The sequence below is a fragment of the Lycorma delicatula genome, chromosome 2, assembly GCF_047948215.1.
Source record: "Lycorma delicatula isolate Av1 chromosome 2, ASM4794821v1, whole genome shotgun sequence".
Lineage (NCBI taxonomy): Eukaryota > Metazoa > Arthropoda > Insecta > Hemiptera > Fulgoridae > Lycorma > Lycorma delicatula.
Genome location: NC_134456.1, coordinates 49,267,293 through 49,287,111, shown reverse-complemented (window position 1 = coordinate 49,287,111; position 19,819 = coordinate 49,267,293). Strand labels below are relative to the sequence as shown.

Genomic DNA, 19,819 nt, shown 5'->3' with positions numbered 1-19,819 from the left:
ATAATTCTTAAGATTTTACCTTGTAACACGTAGATATCTTCTGCAGAGTATAAGAAAAATTCTACTTCTGTAGACTATTACAAAAACAGTTGAAGTCTAAAATAGTTGAGTAGAAATTATGTCTCATAAGATATTAGTATTACCTTTGCTTTATTAAATAAACGCAATCAAGAATATGAGATCGTTTTGGTGGTGAAAATATAAGGTGAGTTCTCTTTTAAATCAACCTAAAAGTTAGTCTAAGAAGTTACTTTTTGTGTTTGCCAATCGTCCCATCACGATCATTAAAAAAATTTGAACAAGTTTACATGAGTTACACATCATAAATGGTGGTAGTTCGGGAAAATAATCAATTTGATTTGTTTTTAATTTTTCGTATGTTTTCGAAGATTATTTCTGCATGATATAGTATCGTAATTTGTGTGAAGTAAGTATTTGTTCTTTAATTTATTTCGTTTGAATGGAAGGGATTGCATAAAAATGATAAAAGAATGTTGTTACAAACTCGGGATGTCTGCAATTGATTCATAAGATATTATTTTGACAGGTGTATAATTTCTGGTTTAATTTTGAACTGGTATTGGCTACTGATTTTTTTTCATTTGGACGTGACTTACACGCTTTTCCATGTTCTTTTTTCTGTTTTTGTAAGTGTACTTTCAATATTATTAAATAACGTATTCGGTGAACATTTTTTACGGTTATGTTTTTTTTTTTTACTTGGACAGTTTCTATGTTGTGGTTTTTATTTTTAGTAGGAAATTCTGTTTTAGTGCTTGCTTAAATTTATTGTATGTTGCTTATGTATTTCTTAAAATGTTTATGATTCATTCACTTTAATAAAAATGAAAAACTCCATAATATATATGTGAAGGAAGTATAAGTATTATACATGCTTTAGCATGTTTGTATTATGGGAATATTGTTTGTATTATGGGAAAATATTTAGTTGAAGTTAATTTTAATTAAGGAATTTGATTTTTTTCTAGTTACAAATTTGTATTAAGCATTTTGTCTTTAATGAATTAAGCTTATGGGCCTATGTTATGCATGGCATTATAGAATGATATTCTGTCGGTTTTACAAGAAACCTTTCACATCATAAGACTTTGTCATTCTGAAACAGTAAGTCCTTTGTGTGATTGATTTAAATATATTTCATATATCATAAAAATTATGTGATAAATTAAAATTTTACAACACTAAATGTGTCATGACAATGCAATTTTGTAAATGGAGATGTTTGGAAAAATATAATCATACCAGTTAGGCCTAGTACTATGAATTCAACACTCACTTAATGTGAGGCTGATGCTATTTTTCAGTTGTCAACTTTCGTATGTCTGGATATTTTCAGATGCAGATCAGGTCCATGTTAAGTCTATTCCAGTATTTGTCATTTATATGTACGAGATGAGAATATGTCTGACGCAGATATTTAGTGGCAAGTGGCAGCAACTGATGTCTTACATCCTTTTGGAATTTCAGGATAAACAGTCTTAGATTGGAACCAAAACTCCAAATAAAACAACATTTTGAATGTCGAATCACAAGACAGCTCGATAAATATTATTCTTCAACAGAAGAAAATTTATATTCAGAGTCTAGAAAGGGAGTTTTCATTCAATAAGTTTTTTTTTTTTGAGAGATCGGAAAATACATAGTTGAGACACCAGTAACCTCATATGTTCAATCATACTTTCAGCAACATCACTAGAAAGGTTTTGTTCTCTGAAATCGATGAAATCACTCAGTGTGTGAAAGGATTGTATATTCCTTTCACACGGTTGCATCACAAATTTCTTCTAATTTCTTGACTGTTGCCTCTATCTTTTCTTGCACGGAAAACAGAGTGACAGATGTATGTACTTAGAAAACTATAATTAAGAGTATTCAAGATGTTAATAATGTGCAAATAAGCAAGTGTCAAGAACCATATGAAATCATTCAAATTGTGTATTAACTCAAATTTAGAATTTATGAGAAACAGCCTTACTTCATCACGAAGCTCAAACATCCATGTCAGAATCTTTCCACAATGCAGCCAGAAAATTTCTGTTTGCAGTAATAAGTGTTCATTATGATCACTTCGCATTTCATTTCAATGAGCAGAAAATTACTGCCTGTTAAGAGTACAGGTCCTAAATAGAAGTGACAACCTTTACTGCCTCATCTAGGTTTTCATATTTTAGGGCATACCATATTTAGCTAGTACTTGGCAGTTTATAAACAATGTGTTCATTTGACAAGAGGTGTGATCTTCTGGATACATGCGATCAAACCTTTATATATTCCTGACATTGCCTTAGCACCATCTGTGCTTACTCTTACACAATTTCCCATGGTACTTTATAATTATAAAGTCATTGAAACATTGAAAATGGCTTCAGCAGTTACATGAAGAGGTACTGATTCACTCAAAAAAAATCTTCACAAACTTTATTTTCATCATCATATCGCACAAAAGCTACCAGATTAGCATTTTTTGAAATTTCGTGACTTTCATTCAACTGTAATGCAAAATATTCATTATTACATAACCGTTTTTCACAGTTTGAGCCATATTGTCAATTCTTCTTTTCATACTTCTGATAGATAACAATATTGCAGACACCTTGTTGGCATGTTTTTCACTAAACAAGTTCTTTGCTATCGCTTTTGTTGCAGGTAAAATATAGTGTTCCACAATTGTATGGGGATGTTCATTGCTAGCAGTCAGAAGAGTGACTTCATAAGAGGCAAGAACAGCATTTTCATTTTTTGTTCCACATACACCATAATTAAATTCTGTGAACAAAATATTGCAGTGTTTTGTTTTGAAAATATTCTATTGACTTATTAACCAATTCTTTACATTTTGTGTCAAGATGAGGTCAGAACTTCAAAAGTTTCATAGATTCATTCTGTAACACTTCACTACCAAGAACGTACTGAGGTCTGTCTGTCAAATTTATCTAAAACAGAAAATCCCATCTGTAAATAAGATAGATTATATTTGTGTGATTTTTTTTCTGTGAAGGATTTTTATGTGCACTACTAATATTTTCTACAATATTAAATTTACTCAAATTATTGTCTATCTTGTGTTGCAGTGATCTGCTCTTTAACCACTGATCCATATATAAATAAGATTATGAATGAATTGAAAATCGTAGTTTCATTGTGAACTCAATTATTTGATCAAAAGTAGAACACCTCACTGATTGTATAATATTACAAAAATTCACTGTAAGAAAAAAGCTAAAGAAATAGAGGTTGTTCACTCTGCTTGCTCTGCCATTGAAACGAACAAGAGACATTTTCAGTAGTCCCAACTTCACTTAAAACAGAGAGGGATAGGTTTCGTGGGGGATGGGTAAGAAGACAATGGTCCACCCTGACACAGGGGTTTGAGGTAGAATTGACCAGCCAGAAGAAAATATACTTGAAAAAAATTTACACAAGGGTTGGCTATTCACCTCTTCCTCTCAAAGGGAAGCAGTAACTGTACCTAATATTCATGTTAAATTTTACTGAAACCATGGTTCTCGAGCCCCTAAATGTGGATTACAATTATCCCAGCTGTAAGCAGCATGGCAAGATTAATATTATTTTAATGAAAATAAAATGTCCAGTGAACCCCCTTTGAATCTCTCATCGCCCCTAGGGGCCACAGACTACAAGTTGAGAAACACTGGGGTAAAGGTAAAAAAAGACCCTAGCACAATTTAAGTAAAAGAAGAAATAATGTTAAAATGAAAACAGTTAATAAAAAAATGAATAGTACTTAACAACATACTACAGAAAGAGGATTTTCACATGTTTTCAAGTAACCATTCTTAGTCAAAAGTAGAAAGTCACTCCAAAGTCTTAAGTTTCAACTGGGATTGTCTAATAATATTTATGATTTTAATCAACAATTTTGTATATTTTAAGGATTTATAAAAATCCTCTTATGTAGAATATTGTAATTATTCACATTTTACCATTATTATTTTATGATTATCATTTTCTTTTATTTTTAATCAGTGTTTTGTTATTTTTAATACTAATGATGGCAGCTTATCAATTTTGAAAGGGCTCTGGTTTTGAATTTTAAATAAATTTTTGATGTACAATTTTCAAGTGTATTCTAATTTTGAAATTAAAATTATATTAAAAAATATATGATTTGTCACAAATTATCATGAAAATAGTATAAAATTATGTGTAAAGATGTTTTAATAAATTGAATTATTAATGAAAATTAAGCGGACCCTTGATTAAATAACTAATCATTAATTATGAGTAATGAATTAATATATATGGGAATTATTAGGTTTACAAACCATTAATTTAATTAAGATTTAAATTAAATCACCAAGATTCTTCATACAGAAAAAGAGTAACTGAGTGGTGTGGGTGTGTGTATGTGTGTGTGTTTTGTAAAAATACATATTCTGTGTAGATACATTGTTATACATATTCTGTATAAATATTTAATTTTATGCTATAACATTTCAGATATTCAAGTGTCAATTGGCAAGCTGCGATATGGGTAGTGGCTCTGAATGTAATGACTATGATGAGAGGAGAGACATTAAAAGAAGAAGAACAGATAGGAGATCAAGCGATTATGATAATAGGAAAAGGGATGAAAGAAGGCATGAAAGAAGACATGAAAGAGACATGGTTTGTCGTGATTTTTTGCGTAATATCTGCAATCGTGGTTCAGCTTGCAAATTTCAACATCCAGAATCACAAAAGAGAATGTTCCATTTTTGTCACGATTTTCAAAATGGTGTTTGTCGCAGAAGCAAACACTGCAAATTTATACATAGCTCTCCAGAAGATGAATTATATTACAGAAAAACTGGTGAATTACCACCCCATCTGACGGATGTGAATGATAAGAGACCACGAAGTAGATCACCAGAAGAGAATGGTTCACCTTTATGTAAACTGTATTTGTGGGGTGAATGTTGGGATGAAAACTGTAGATACAGGCATGTAACTGCCAGTGAGTACAGAAGAATTGAAGGACGATCTCCTTCTCCATTGATGAAGGTAGAAGAAAATATTTTTAAAAGAAGAAGTGCTTATGATTGCAATGATAAAAAAAGTAAATATGTGGAGGATTATTATGAGCCAGAATTAAAAAGATCTTTTTTAGAAGAAAATGATCCAGTGGATAATGTAGTTGATAATAATGTAAATCGATTTGAAAATGGTGGGCATTATTCTAACCGGCTGCAACCAGAAAGAACGTATATGATGTTGGAGGAAGAAAATATGATACTGCGTGAAAGGGTTAGTGAACTTAAAAAAAAGGTTTATGATTTGCAGGTGACAAATGAATTTTTGTTGGAACAGAATGCACAATTGAGGCTTCGTGAAAAAAATGCTGCTGGACTGACAACAATGACAGTCCCTGCTGTAACAATAACAAACTCAGTGCCTGGAGCAAATCAGATGCAGCAAGCCCCTACAGCGCAGCAAATGGTAAATGCAGCTTTGAGAACAGTGACAGCAAGTGTTGCTACAGTGCCTGTGTCATTGGCAGCTGTCACTCCTGTGTCAATAGCAGCGGTCTCAATGGCACCTGTCCAACAAATGCCTCCTCCAGTTGTGACTATGGCACAGCAAGGTGCTCCACCTTCTGATACACAGATACCACCACCACCTTTGCCACCTTTGCCTTTGTCCATTAGTGCTCCCTCAGCACCTCTAGTCTCTTATCCCATTATGTCACGCACTGTGATGCAGATGTCGCGCACTGTATTACAACCGCCTCCACCAGATATGAGCCACTAAACATCATTTACTGCTTGCAAAGTAACTCAGGTAAGAAGAATAACAATTGTAAAAGTTTGCATTATACTGAAGTCTGCATTATGTTTTATTTAACTAAGAAAATGCAGATACTTTTTCTCTTTCATCAAGTAGTTTTTCATGGGACAATATTTTTTTGTAATCATATGTTTCTTTGTTATCCAGTTTTAAGAATGTGTTGTATTTCTCTGCTGGCCAACTGTTTACCACTTCTATGATTAATTATTACTGATGATGTATATGTGTAGATATAATTAGCAAATCTCTAATTTCATCTTAAGCTGTTTCTATTTCTTGCAGGTTACTCTCTTCACAGCCTCCTTCAGCAATGTATATCTGTAAATATCTCTTTTTCTTACTTTTCATACTTAAACTCTCTGATCTTTTTTATGTACAGAATTTGGTCACTTTCTTTATTCCCAGATTTTCCATCATGTGTTTAATGTAACCTTCCTTCTATTATACTTTTCATGGCCAAATTACTTCAGCCTTTCTCTCATAAATTTAAATTTACAAATTCTAGGCTTTTCTTCTTCTATCATCCCATAATTTGTTTTACTTGCTATTGCATTTAGAAATTTGGTGTCTTCACCGCGATTAGTTGAGACCCTTCTCTGTTGAGTCAAGTACTTGATCCTTTATGCTAAAATAGACAGCAATTGTATTTTGAAAAAGATCTCCTTCCTTTTCTTCTATCTTTCACATTGTGATCTTATTTCATATACAGTGATGGGATTTTAAATTACTCCTGATATTTCAGTTATTTTGTTGTGAATTTTATCATTGAAACTAATCCTTCTCCTATTTTCTAATTGTTTAAAATGCTGCACTTTCTTTAGCTGTTATGCCCACATTTTCACATCTATTTCACCCAACCTCATTACTGTGTCGTTTTCTGTGCGTAATCTCATGCTTGTTTTTCATATTCTATCATTCCATTTCCCAGTTTGCCTTTCGAAGTCTTTTTCATTATCTTACAACTAAAATTCAAGTAATTAAATTTTTTGAAGAAGTATTCAAGTATTATTATTGTTTTATAAATGTAATAATGATTAACATTTTTAAATAGTGATTTATTATTTCGACTAGTGAAAGTATAAAGGTTTATGGTCCCAGTTTTTCAATTTTCAACCATCTGATATTTTTTATCAGTTTAGATTAAAACTGCTGTAATTTTTGTCCTAATTTTTTTTTTTTTGTTCTAACATGCTATAACATTTTTATAATTGATTTTGTCTGATTAGGCTCTGTATCATCTTTAATATTTGTATATATATTTCTCAGTTATTCATAAATTTACAACAAAAATTAAGGAATTTGTGATTTTGACTTTTTTATATGCATAACAAATACTAATATGAATTGCATGTTTTTTTATTTACTTGTTCAGGTGAAAGCAGTTAATTATTTGTATATATGTGTGTGTCCGCTAATTAACTTCTACCACCAAAGTATGAACCTAAAAATACACAAATTATTTATTTAGCTTGTTCATTTGTTACATAATTAAGTTAAATAGTTTTTGCTTTGTGTTAAGTTGAATTGTAACGTTCTTGTTTGATGTAGTTTTTTTTAAATAGTTTTGTTTTAGTAAATAGATAAATGTTTACAGTGTTTAAGAGAATTGGGTGTTTTGAAAATTATATTAAAATTACTTGTACATTATTTTTTTTAAAATTAACATAAAAATTGATTATATTTCATTTATATTGTTTTTAAAACATCTTGTATATCATTTTAAAAGTGCAGTTTATTAGTTACACATATTAGTTGTAATGTAAATATAATGTAAGTAATAGAAAGTTGTCATTTACTCTCACAGTTGATCACTTTTTTGGACACAGGTAGTATAGAAGTTCTCTAGTTTCAACTGAGTTGTTTGTATTATTTTTCATTATACACAGAAATTATATAAAACCTCTCCTATAAATCACATAAATACTATGGATGCAGTGACCCAAATGAGTTCAAGTTTCCACAACCATGTAGCATAGATCCATGGATATATATCCTAAACCAACACACCACCACAGAGTTAGGGATCAGCAGGTTATTGGAGATTAGAAGTGAAAAGCAAAACAGAGAAACCATGAAAAGGGATAATTAATTTTATTCTATGAATGATGTGTTAGTCGTCATCCATTCAATTAACAATTCATTAGGAGATTGAGGTATTGTTATTCAGGGTGAGAGTGACGCAATACTCAATGTTAATCAATGATTTTTTATTCAATTTCTAAAATATATGTTGCAGTGAGCTGATATTCTGCATATTAACAAGCCGTTTGAGAACAGTTGTTTTCCTGAGGAAAACCCTTCCTCAACTTAGGAATTATGTGGCATGTAAAAATTTGAACCAAATTATAAATCATTGATAATTCCTTCTCCCTACAGGTGATGATATTTGTAGTTAATTTATTCTTCATCATTTATCTTTTACCTTTTCTTTGGTTCTCAAGTCATTTATTTATTTTATTTTATTTTTGTGACAGTCAAAAAATAAAAATATTCGTAACAGTCATGGTGTTGTTTTTTTTTTTTTATTCCTTAGTGCTTTAACATCTTGAAACGTTAATATAAAAAACTGTTACAAAATTCTGTATGTGTATACATATATATATTTGTGAGATCTTGGGCCGCAATCAGTGTTGGATGGGAATGGTATTTTATTTTCTGATTATATACTTTCTAAAAATATTTCGTAATAACTTGAGCTCAACAACCTCCACTGCACTACAGTGTTGCAAATAGAGAAGAAGTTGATATCGTTTATTGATAGTTTGGCATTGATGATTCTGTTTTCATATGTTTTGTCAGATTGTTGATAGATTTTCAATTTAATTTAAGTTTGTTCCTCAAAACAAATTATAAATTTTTTATCAGTTATTAACACAACTTTAAGAATATGTATAAATAAATATTTTTAATCAGTATAAAGATAACATTTTAATTCCTAATTTTTCTTTTTTTTTTCGTTCTGACCACTAAGGATTGTGTTCACTTAGTCTGGAGTTCTATTTCCCAAAAGGAATTCATTTTTTTGCTTAGTTGTTTCCTTTCTTTGATCCATCCATTCATGTGTGCCCCCTTTCTTTTTTTCTCTGAGCAAAAAAAAAGCTGTTTCTCTCTGATGTTGTTCCATTACTCTCTGGAAACATTGATTCTTATTTCAGTTTTTAAATTCATCTCTGTCTTTAGTCACATTCTAGAGATGTTTAATGTTTTCAGATATTTTTCTATTCTGTAAACCATGCAGTATTTGAGGGTTTTTTTTATAAAGATTAATTATTTCTTTTGTCAATCATTCTCTACAAATATCCATAAAATCTTAAACTTCTTTTTTTTACTAAATCCCCAATTTTTTCTATATCTTTGTAAATTTCTTTTCCAATTTTTTATTTGTAAATTCCATTTTCATATTTTGATCCTTTAATTTTTATTAAGTTCATTTTTCTACTTTTCTTATTTCTTGTTTTGAAAAGCACTGTGAACATTCTTCACTATATAGTGCTTTTGGTAGGATCACAGTTTTATAATGCCTTAATTTTTGAGTTACGTGACAGTAATCTTTTGTTGTAAATGTTCTTTGTGAGCTGATTGATGATTTACATTTTTTGTATTCTGCTTTTCGTGCCATTTTTTCAGTTACATTTGGTTTAATGTTTTCTTCCAGATATTTAAATTTTTGGACTATTTCTTTGCTTATGGACATTTTATTGGATTGACTTTTATTATCTTTGATGTTGAAAAACCATTCTGTTTTTCACAGGAACTTTATCGTCCAATTTTACTTGTTTGAATTTTGGGTTTCACTTCGTTTTTAAACAGAGCCCTCAAAATAAAAGTTACCCACCTAGGGGTGTTGCGAGTTGCATATTGAGATGTGTTTGATACCTATGTGTAGTTCATAATATTTGAGTGCCATGATCTAATTGTGATTGAATTTCTTTTACAAGTGTTGATGCAGTAGTCCCCCGAAGTTAGTAACCTGGCTGTGGCAATGGATTTGGAGAAATTGGAGCATCAGTCATAAATTTTCTCACCTAAGAAGGGAAATGTCCGAAGGACATCCATAGTAGGATGGTGACTGTGTATGGCGATGGTGATAATGCGCCTTGACAATACCAATTGAAATTCTGGTTCATACAATTTAAGTGGGGCAGGGAATCCATCGAAGATGATTCCTGCAGTGGAAAACATGTGGAAGTTACCACACTCGACATTTGCCAGAAAGTGTACAGATTGGTTATTGAAGACGGGCATGTTAGGGTTGCAATACTTGCTACAGAATGTGGGTGTCCAAAGGAACCATAACAATACTTCATGACCGTTTAAACATAACAAAAGTCAGTTCCCAATGGTCCCACAACACCTCACACCATATCAGAAACAATGTCACACGCAGTTCAGTATGGAGAACTTGCAGCTGTGTTAAAAGGAATCCTAAGAATTTTTTCAGCAAGTTGGTGACTGATGATGAAACGGGTTGTTTACTGGTATTTTGAAACCAAACAAGAATCCATAAAGTAGAAACACAAAGATCCCTGATGCCCAAAAAATTCAAGACCCAACCATTGGCTGGGATGATCATGGCCTCAATTTTTTGGGATAGTGAGGAAATTTTTTTGATTGAATGTGTGGAGTCCAAGCGGACTATCACTGGTAACGTCTACGCTGACTATCTTCAGAAGCTACAGGCAGCAATAAAGGAAAAACAGTGAGGGAAGCTAACCAAAGATGCCTTGCTTTTGCATGACAATACTCCAGTCCACTCATCACATGTTGGAAAACAAGCTTTGAGGAAGTGTGGATTTCAAGAACTTCCTCACCTCAAAAAGATGATAATTCATCTCTTTGTCTGTCTCTGGTTTTAATTTCAAATTGTTCTGAAAGTTCCCCTAAGAATTTTATTTTGGATTTTGTGTTAACGCTTCTTTTTTAATTTTTATTATTTTGGGGGTCTATTTTAAATTCTTCAGTGGTTAAATTCTGATTTCCTAACAATGGAGTCATAGGCTTTCTTAAAATCTACAAAAGGTGTTGCTAATTTTGTGGTATCGTAAGATTTGTTTTAGATCAAGATTTATTCTGTGCAACTTCTTCCAGGTCTAAATTCACTTTATATTCTTTAATTTCTTTTTCTATTGTTGGCTGTATTTTCTTTAGTAATGTTTTGGATACAATTTTATATGTGACTAACATTAGTGAAATTCCTCTGTAGTTTTGTTTTTTAGTTATATCTTTTTTTGTGGAAAGGATGTATTAAAGCGTTTTTCCAATCTTCTGCAATTTTGACCATTTTCCAAGTTTCTTTAAAAAAATTTGGGACAATAAAAATAAACATTGTTTCAAATTTTATGCATAGCTCATTGCTGGCATATGTCGCCATTTCTGCAACTGAATTGTATTCTTCACAGTTTTATTATTTTTAAGTGATTTTGTTTTTTTTTTTCTGCATTTAGTGGCCGGAAATTTTGAGAATTCTGATTGTTCTTCTAATAGATAAGTATTTGGCTAATTGTTTTAGATTTTCTTGATTATTCATTATTAGGTCTCCCCTTCTAATTTTTAAAGTTAGAAAAAATTTGGTTAAAACCTGATAATTTGGATTTAAAAATTTGGTAAAAAACTCTTGTATTATTTTTAGTGAAATTTTCTTCTAAAAATTTGCATTGTTGTTTTTCATAATTTATTTTTGATTTTTAAAGATTTAAGAGGTTTCTTTTCTTGTTTTTATCCAGCTTTCATATTTTCTTTTGTAGGATTAAAATTATAGTTTTTTTATAGCAGGTAATTTTCACAGGCATTATTCTGCCAAACTTGTTTTCTAAAGAGAAAACCGAAGAGAAGAAGCAGATTTGAATGTCACTTCTGCCAAATTTTTTACTTGGTTTTTAATTTAATTTCAGTCTTTCTCTTTGATTTCTGCAATTTAAAAAAAATAGTACAGTTTAAACAAGCTTGAAAAATCACTCCTAGCACCTGTAATGATCTTCTACTTATTTTTCAGGTTATTGACTCAAAACATTCTTTTATTATTTCTTTAAACAGATAATTAGGGTAGGAATAATTTACATTTAACCATAGAATTGCCATTAATTAGAAAATTTGTTAAAAAAAAAGTTTTCAAGTGGTTCAATTTTTGTATGTTTTTATTGTTGTACAAATCAGTTATGAAACATCTTTTTACAACAATTGCATTTTTCCATAAGAAAATTAGTAAGGTGATAATGATAAAAATAATTTTCAAGTAATTAATTTTTAAGTCTTATGAAATGCTCTCATCATACAGTAAATCATTACCACCAGGTTTTTTATAATTGTTTATTTGTTGATTTGTATTGGCAAAAATATTTTTTTGTATGTACTTAAATCACTCTATTACTTGCTGGTAGAAATTAATGGTCTAAAAACAGTTGTTAGATTGTAGAGTGATATTTGTTGTATATCTAATGGTGAAATATTTTTGTTCATACTTCGTCAAAAGTAACACAAATTATTTATGTTGTAATATGAACTTATTTATTGAGTTAAATGTGATAATTAACAATTTACATTCATGTTTAATTTTTCAGGTTATAAAAATTATGCATTTTATATTTATTGTTATTTCTTGTTTCTGTATGTATGAGGGTTATTTTTTTCAAGGTCCGATTGGTCACGAAATTAAAATCACAGTTTTTTTTTTGTCTTTTTTTTGTCTTCAGTCATTTGACTGGTTTGATGCAACTCTACAAGATTCCCTATCTAGTGCTAGTCATTTAATTTCGGTATACCCCCTACAAAACAATTTGTTTTACATATTCCAAACGTGGCTTGCCTACACGATTTTTTCCTTCTACCTGCTCTTCCAATATTAAAGCGACTATTCCAGGATGCCTTAGTATGTGGCCTATAAGTCTGTCTCTTCTTTTAACTATATTTTTCCAAATGTTTCTTTCTTCATCTATTTGCCGCAACACCTCTTCATTTGTCACTTTATCCACCCATCTGATCTTTAACATTCTCCTGTAGCACCACATTTCAAAAGCTTCTAATCTTTTCCTCTCAGATACTCCGATTGTCCAAGTTTCACTTCCATATAAAGCGACACTCCAAACATATACTTCCAAAAATCTTTTCCTGACATTTAAATTAATTTTTGATGTAAACAAATTATATTTCTGACTGAAGGCTCGTTTCGCTTGTGCTATTCGGCATTTTATATCGCTCCTGCTTCGTCCATCTTTAGTAATTCTACTTCCCAAATAACAAAATTCTTCCACCTCCATAATCTTTTCTCCCCCTATTTTCACATTCAGTAGTCCATCTTTGTTATTTCTACTACATCTCATTACTTTTGTTTTGTCTTGTTTATTTTCTTGCGTAGGACTTCATCTATGCCATTCATTGTTTCTTCTAAATCCTTTTTACTCTCAGCTAGAATTACTATATCATCAGCAAATCGTAGCATCTTTATCTTTTCACCTTGTACTGTTACTCCGAATCTAAATTGTTCTTTAACTGCTTGTTCCATGTAAAGATTAAAAAGTAATGGGGATAGGGTACATCCTTGTCAGACTCCCTTTCTTATTACGGCTTCCCTCTTATGTTCTTAAATTATTACTGTTGCTGATTGGTTCCTGTAAATGTTAGCAATTGTTCTTCTATCTCTGTATTTGAACCCTAATTTTTTTAAAATGCTGAACATTTTATTCCAGTCTACGTCATTGAATGCCTTTTCTAGCCTTTTCTATATATCCCAAGTATGTTGGATTGTTTTTCTTTAATCTTCCTTCTACTATTAATCTGAGGCCTAAAATTGCTTCCCTTGTCCCTATAGTTTCCGGAAACCAAATTGTTCTTCTCCTAACACTTCTTCCACTCTCCTCTCAATTCTTCTGTGTAGAATTCTAGTTAAGATTTTTGATGCATGATTAGTTAAACTAATTGTTCTGTATTCTTCACTTTTATCTGCCCTTGCTTTCTTTGGTATCATGACTATAACACTTTTTTTGAAGTCTGACGGAACTTCCCCTTTTTCATAAATATTACACACCAGATTGTATAATCTATCAATCGCTTCCTCACCTGCACTGTGCAGTAATTCTACAGGTATTCCGTCTATTCCAGGAGCCTTTCTGTCATTCAAATCTTTTAATGCTCTCCTAAATTCAGATCTCAGTATTGTTTCTTACTTTTCAACCTCTTCTTCCTCTATAACACCATTTTCTCCCTATAACTCTTCAATATATTACACCTATCGACTTTTACACATTTTGTATTATAAATCGGTGTACCATCATTGTTTAACACATTATTAGATTTTAATTTATGTACCTCAAAATTTTCCTGTATGCTCCATCTATTTTACCAATGTTCAATTCTCTTTCCACTTCTGAACACTTTTTTTAATCCACTCTTTTTTTGCTAGTTTGCACTTCCTAATAAGTTTAGTATGTAGGATTTGTGCTGGATTGTACATGTCATATAGTCCCTGCCATATTTTATTTATTGAAATCTGTATTGTTCTGACTTTTAACAAAGTGATTGAAAATTATAATATGTGCAAAATTATGTTTAAAGTAATATTTTATAGGTCTTAACATATTGATTAGAATAAAAAGTTTCTTTGATTTGCTTCAGTAAACAAAATGCATCCAACAAAAATCTAAATTCATTCAGGTAAATATGATTGTCTTATTTCTAATAAGTTACAGCCTTGATATATTACGTGAACATTATAAAAAAAGTGCTTATGGCTTCAACGTGCTCATATTTCAACTATTTAACTCCAACAGTCAGATCTGTATGTAGCTATTGGTTCAACCACAGTTTTATATATGAATAATATTGTACTGAATGTAATGTTAGTGTACCATAAAATTGAATCTATATCTCTGATTACACCTCTGGCAAGCACTCCTTCTTTGCTGAATATCAAAATCGTACGTAATAATTTTTTATATATTCTTCACTATCTAAATCTATTGAAGACTCTTTTGGGACTTGTTTATTTTTAGTTCCCATTTATAATCTACAGAATAGTCTTCTCTGATCTATATTTTCATCCTTGATTGATGTCTGATCTATTCTTTCAACATGAAAAGTTAAAAATTGAAGAGTGAAATCATGCAATGTACTTGAATTCATTCTTCACTTTTAAAAAAAATTGCATAAAAAGTTTGTGCATAAGTAATAATAATTTAAAAAAATAATCAGCAAAGATATATAAGTGTCACTTAAAATGTTTACCGCAAGAATGACAGAAGATCTTGTCAATAGGTAGTACAAACAATGGGTACAGGATGGTTTTAGCTTTAAGTGTTGTTAATATTTTATAAATATTGTATAATGTGTATGTGTTTTCCTTATTAATTTTTATACTTGTAAGTTTTATGTATCTGCTGTAACTGAGGATCATAATTTTCATATATATATTTTTTTCCGTGTATGAAATTACCGTGTAGTTATTACGTGTATATTGGTAATAACTTTACTTTCATTTGTATAAAAATAAGGCAGGTAATTTTATTTTTATAAGAATACGATCTCTAACTTTGATAACTGGTAAAGAACTGTTTAATATTGATTGTACAGTACAGTTTACTTATATTACTCAATCACTCATAATTAGTTAAACTGGTAAAGGCAACAACTTGTCTTTTAAGCAAAAATTTAACTTTTCTTTCAAACAGAAATAAAATATGTATTATTAATGTTATTTATTAACAATTGATTAAGTTGAATTATTATTTTTATTTTTACTAAATGTATTCTTTATAGTTATTTTGATATAACTGAGCATTTATGTGCTCCATTTAATAATACTTTAGTAATATATAATAGGCTAATGCTTACCGTTGTCATTTGAGTTTTACAAATTGCTACAGTATTTTAATTAAAATTATTTTTAAATCTGTTGCTATTCAGCTGACCTGTTTTATAGGGAATTTATGATAAATTAGTTTGGTTTGTTATATGAAAAATACCACGTGGTTTATGTAGAAAGATTTGTTTGATTTTTTACCTGTGCATGGTATCTGTAAGGCAATGAAGTATAACTTTACATATCGCTTGGTTCAGAACGTAGCAGATCAAAGTAGAACCTTTATCACAACAAGTGAACTTTTTTGGTTTTGAAGTAACATTTGATTTCTCTTCACTATTCTTTACTGACCCTGAGAATATCTTATACTGAATGTCTGTAATATATAAATGCAAAATTTGTGGCAGTTCTGGCTGTTTGCAACAGCATCACATAAGAACCAACCAACATTCTTGTTATCCCAGGGAAGGATTTAAACCATAGATCAAGGCCCTAGCCCCCTTAAGGTTTGAAGTTGTAAATTTTTCCTCTTGGACGACAACCTAATACAGTTTTTGTTTCGTTTTTTGACATAAAAATAATCAGCTATATAATCTTTAACAATCCAATTTTCAGCTCTCTACCTTGATCCCTTCCCGAGATATAAGGAAGTGGACAGAGGTAACCAAAAGGGATGTGTTCATATACAGCAGGAGCTTCTATGTCAAGAATGAGGGAGACATTGGAGGAAAGAGAGCTATTCAGGCTTTAATTGTTACTTATCTGTATTATTCTCTCAACCATGAGGATAACCAACAGAAGGGGTCCAGGGAGCAGATCCCCCTGACCGGCTAAGTTTTTTATATATATAATATAAGCATATATATATATATATATATATGCTTAGAGGTTATGGAAATCATTTAAATAAAATTGTTTGCTTTTAAGGATGTTAGTTTTTGGAGTTAATTTTAGCAAAAATTCTATTAACTAGTTTTCATTATGAGTAATCAATTTTTTTGTTAAGATTACATATACCATATTCTTGATGACCATAAAATACAGCCTATAGATTAATTAGTGAAATGTTTATCATGCAAATTTTTCTTTGGGTAATTTATGAGATAGTTTTTAAAAGTTACATTTTTTTCTCATTGTATCAATTATTAATGTTATAAAAATTATTATTATTATTATTGCAAAAGAAATGTTGAAAAAAATGCATTATAACATTTTCATTTAAGTTTAATATGTAGCCTATATTCACTTGTTTTATATTTATAAAACAAGTGAGCTATCTTTGTGTTTTAGAAATACAGAATTGAATCATATTGCCTTTTCATAATCAAAAAGTTATGAAAATATTATTTTGTGTTTTATATTTATCAGTATATAAAAGTCAATAATTCATATGTTATGGTAGCTGTTCAGCAAAAACAAAAAGTACAAGAACAATTTAAGGTTCAATAGATTGACTGACTGTAACCTGTCTCTGTTTAGTATTATGTATTTACATTATATTATTAGTTTCAGTAAGCTTTAGTGTTAAATAAAGTATACAGTAAGCAAGTTGTGCGTGCACATTGCATGGAGAGTTTTCAATTTGAGGATTTCTTTTTTGACTACTTACACCATTCTTTAACATTTATAATTAATTTTAAATTATTAATTGTATTTTTTCATTATTATTCTCAAAACTGAACTGCAAAAAATGCTCAGATAATTGTTGAAAAAAATGTGTTATGGATAGAAAAGCATACAAGTCATATATACATATTTATATATGTAATTTTAAAAATTTTAGGTACTTGTGTTTATAAATAATATTAGGTGTAATTATAATATAAGCTCCTATAATAAGTTTCTAATATCTGTGAATGAACTATGAGCACAATTTGTTAGAAAATAAAATAGCTAATTTAGAAATTGCTGAAAAAAGAGAGATGTAGTTTGAAGCTGTGGTTATGAATATTACGATAAGAGCTCTAACTGCAAATAAAAATTACTTAGATTTAAGAATAATATTTTTTTTTACAATAAATCTGCTTTCATCAGCAAACTAATACTAAAAAAAGTAGATTTTAAGTTTAAAAAAATGAATGACTGGAATCGTTTTGTTGGAACAGTGTTGCATATTAATTTTCTTGTGAAAAATAAATTATACAGACTGAACACAGTTGCCTAACTTTCTGTTGAATAAAAACTTGGATATATGAAATCAATGTAATATTAATTCATAAGAATTATCTTATTAGGTTAAAATAGAAATTTTCTTGAAATTGAGCTTTATTTAGCTAATATATTTAGATTAAATATATGTAGTTAATTGGTTTTACAGTGTTTTAAATATAAGATATTATTTTTAAGGTATTAATAATATTTAAAATATTTATTATAAAAAAAAATTATAAAAAAATATTTATTTATTATTTTTATAGGTTGAAATTGATAATTATTATTAAATAATTAATTTTTATTAATATGATTGATATCAAATTAAATAATATTAATTTCTTTAAGTAATGTGTTGAAGGTCAGCAGTGTAAATAAACAAACAGAAATATATTATACTTATCACCTTATTGACTAATCAATCTGATTATATGTAGTGCAACTGTTAATTAATTGTATTGATAATTGTAACTAAATTAGTTATAATGATGTATACTACAATTATAATTGCAAGTAACAAGAATCTGTTGTTAGCCTTGTGCAGGATGCAGAAATAATAGAGCTCATTTGGCGAAGCTATCAGGAAAATGACGTCTTAGCCATATGTTTTTTATTAGTTGCCATCTGTGTTTTAGAGTTGATCCTCATTGTAATACTTGGTTGTTTATTATCATATACAATGATATTATTAAAAATATAACTGAACATTTGTAAAATCTTTAAACATAATAATAAATAATATTTTTATTTTTTATTAATTTTTTTTTTTACTTAATCATTTTAGAAATGTTAATTGTATTGATTTGTTTGAAACAAATATTAATTAGTTTATATTTATTTTGATTCAATGTAAAGTGCAGTATTATTTTTATCATTTGTTGAATAATTTGAACCAACTCCCATAAACCAGTGCAAGTCTCAGAAATTTGGCGTATACTTAACATTAAATATATTTATATTTGGCTTTTCATTTTATTAAGATTAAGATTTTGTGAGTCTATTTATCATCATATTTCAGCTTTAATTTTTCTCAATTGTGAGCATTTTCATTCATTTCTTTATAGTTTATTTCCTTCCTAATATCTGTAAGCATCCCTGCCCTTCTTCCTCTTCTTCTCATTGTTCCCTTTTTGATATTTCACTGAAGATGCAATTTCTACATAGAATATGCTCCAATTATGATCTCTCCATCATGAACTGTAGTTTCTTTTATGATTATGCTAACACCATTTGGTCATCTGTATATTGATTGACTGTAATATTTCCCCCTCCCACAACGGATCTCTTTTCTTTTGGACCAGAATGACGAGTAGAATGAAATAAATTTGTAGGGAAAATGTTTGTTTTTATTAAATACATATGTTGTATTTTATTAAGATTAGATTCTGTGAATGTAATTTCTTTATTTTTGTTAACGTTGATAGTTATAAAATTTCATGTTTTTCTTTCCAGGTGTCATGTAATTTACCTGATGCACGTGGATGTGATGCAACTTCAAAAGTGTTTTTAGAGACTAAATATATATATATATATATATATATATTATAAACTTAATATCATGAACTTTCATGTATTTTAAAGTGATAAGTGTACAATTAGATGTGATTTAATGATACTGTAAATTAAGTTTGTGAATTAAACTTTACTTGCAAAAGGCTGATGTGAGTGAAGGAATCTGTACTTTTTTATATAAACTGTGTAGATAAATTGTTTTTTTTTTTTGTTTTTAATTGATATATTTATTAACAATAAAAATAATGTTTATATTATTCGATGATTTTAATTATCATTGTTTAACATTAAACTCCCTAATAAATATTTCTGTTTACAGGTGACATTGATCAAACTGTTTACAGGTGACTACATTAATCAAACATTTACAAAAATTTACCAAAATTACATTATACCTAGATCCTATTATTTCTGATTGTTATTTAATAAAACAGAAGGAAAATACTATTACTGGTAAATTTTTTCCCCAGATTTTTGTACTTCTTAAAGTTTTGAGAACCATTGAGTTTAAAATATTTTTAATTTTTGTTATAAAATTTTATGATTTGTGCTTGTTCT

The 19,819-nt window shown here is 29.4% G+C and overlaps 1 protein-coding gene across 2 annotated transcripts; it reads left to right on the top strand.

Moving 5' to 3' along the window:
* Positions 1-293: 293 nt before the first annotated feature.
* On the top strand, positions 294-19,518 carry LOC142318784 (zinc finger CCCH domain-containing protein 10-like). 2 transcript variants are annotated; one of them, XM_075355254.1, is made up of 4 exons: positions 294-427; positions 2,668-2,738; positions 4,483-5,802; positions 19,202-19,518. In XM_075355254.1, the coding sequence occupies exon 3, from the start codon at positions 4,513-4,515 to the stop codon at positions 5,770-5,772; it is 1,260 nt and encodes a 419-aa protein (XP_075211369.1). In that variant the 5' UTR covers positions 294-427; positions 2,668-2,738; positions 4,483-4,512; the 3' UTR covers positions 5,773-5,802; positions 19,202-19,518. The 2 variants fall into 2 exon arrangements, with proteins under 2 accessions (XP_075211369.1, XP_075211367.1); XM_075355252.1 differs by lacking the exon at positions 2,668-2,738 and having other exon boundaries at positions 315-427.
* Positions 19,519-19,819: the final 301 nt, after the last annotated feature.

Bases quoted from the DNA above. Each gene is read 5' to 3' on its own strand.
- LOC142318784 (XM_075355254.1), top strand. From the start codon at position 4,513: ATGGGTAGTGGCTCTGAATGTAATGACTATGATGAGAGGAGAGACATT.